Source organism: Trypanosoma equiperdum, assembly GCF_001457755.1.
Source record: "Trypanosoma equiperdum strain OVI genome assembly, contig: ctg_503, whole genome shotgun sequence".
Classification (NCBI taxonomy): domain Eukaryota; phylum Euglenozoa; class Kinetoplastea; order Trypanosomatida; family Trypanosomatidae; genus Trypanosoma; species Trypanosoma equiperdum.
Window position 1 is genome coordinate 2741 of NW_027124425.1, and position 635 is coordinate 3375.

Sequence of the window (635 nt, forward strand, 5' to 3'; positions counted from 1 at the left end):
GAATTCCAAAACCCATTTAGGTCTTTTGAAATGACTATACAAAACTCCCATAGAAATTGTAATAATATCAACATAGCTTAGTTTGGCACTCAATATCAGCCTACATCATCCTTTAGTTGCATGAGTTTGAACTGCAACCACAAATGCTCTGCGTTCTCATATTCGGTAGAGACGTTATGTTATCTATTTATCTTCTTGAATAGACATTGAGCTTAAACATACTAAATGTAATATGAACGGTAATAGTAAAGTTCCCAAGATACTTGATTTTACTCCATAATGTATTTTAAATATTTGAGATAGTGTGAAAAGAAACAAGTGGAATGGTTAATAAAAGGAATAGGTTATCTAACCGAGATTTGTAGTTAAAGAGACTGTATTTACACATATCAGTTATGCATTTATATTATTGGTATACATACATTGAAAGCAGCCTGTTCAGTGTCTACAGCTTATCTTTGGCTACAATCTACGGTTTTTTCTTTATAAGATAGCGTCAGCAACACCTGTTGAGTACAGTATGTAAATTATGTTGTTTAAATTAATACACATTTTTCCTTGTGCACTACTGTGGAAGGTGCAGAAGCCAGTATCACTGATTATTTCATATATACTATGAATTTTACGAGTTTTCT

The 635-nt window shown here is 32.0% G+C and overlaps 1 pseudogene across 1 annotated transcript in view; it reads right to left on the bottom strand.

The window, feature by feature from the left end:
- The window catches only part of TEOVI_000213000:pseudogene, a 437-nt pseudogene extending 287 nt beyond the window's left edge, over positions 1-150 (bottom strand). Inside the window, exon 1 of the mRNA in view lies at positions 1-150. This exon is cut by the window's left edge and continues 12 nt beyond it. Within this exon, the coding sequence occupies positions 1-150 (150 nt within the window).
- Between the last annotated feature and the right edge of the window lie 485 nt (positions 151-635).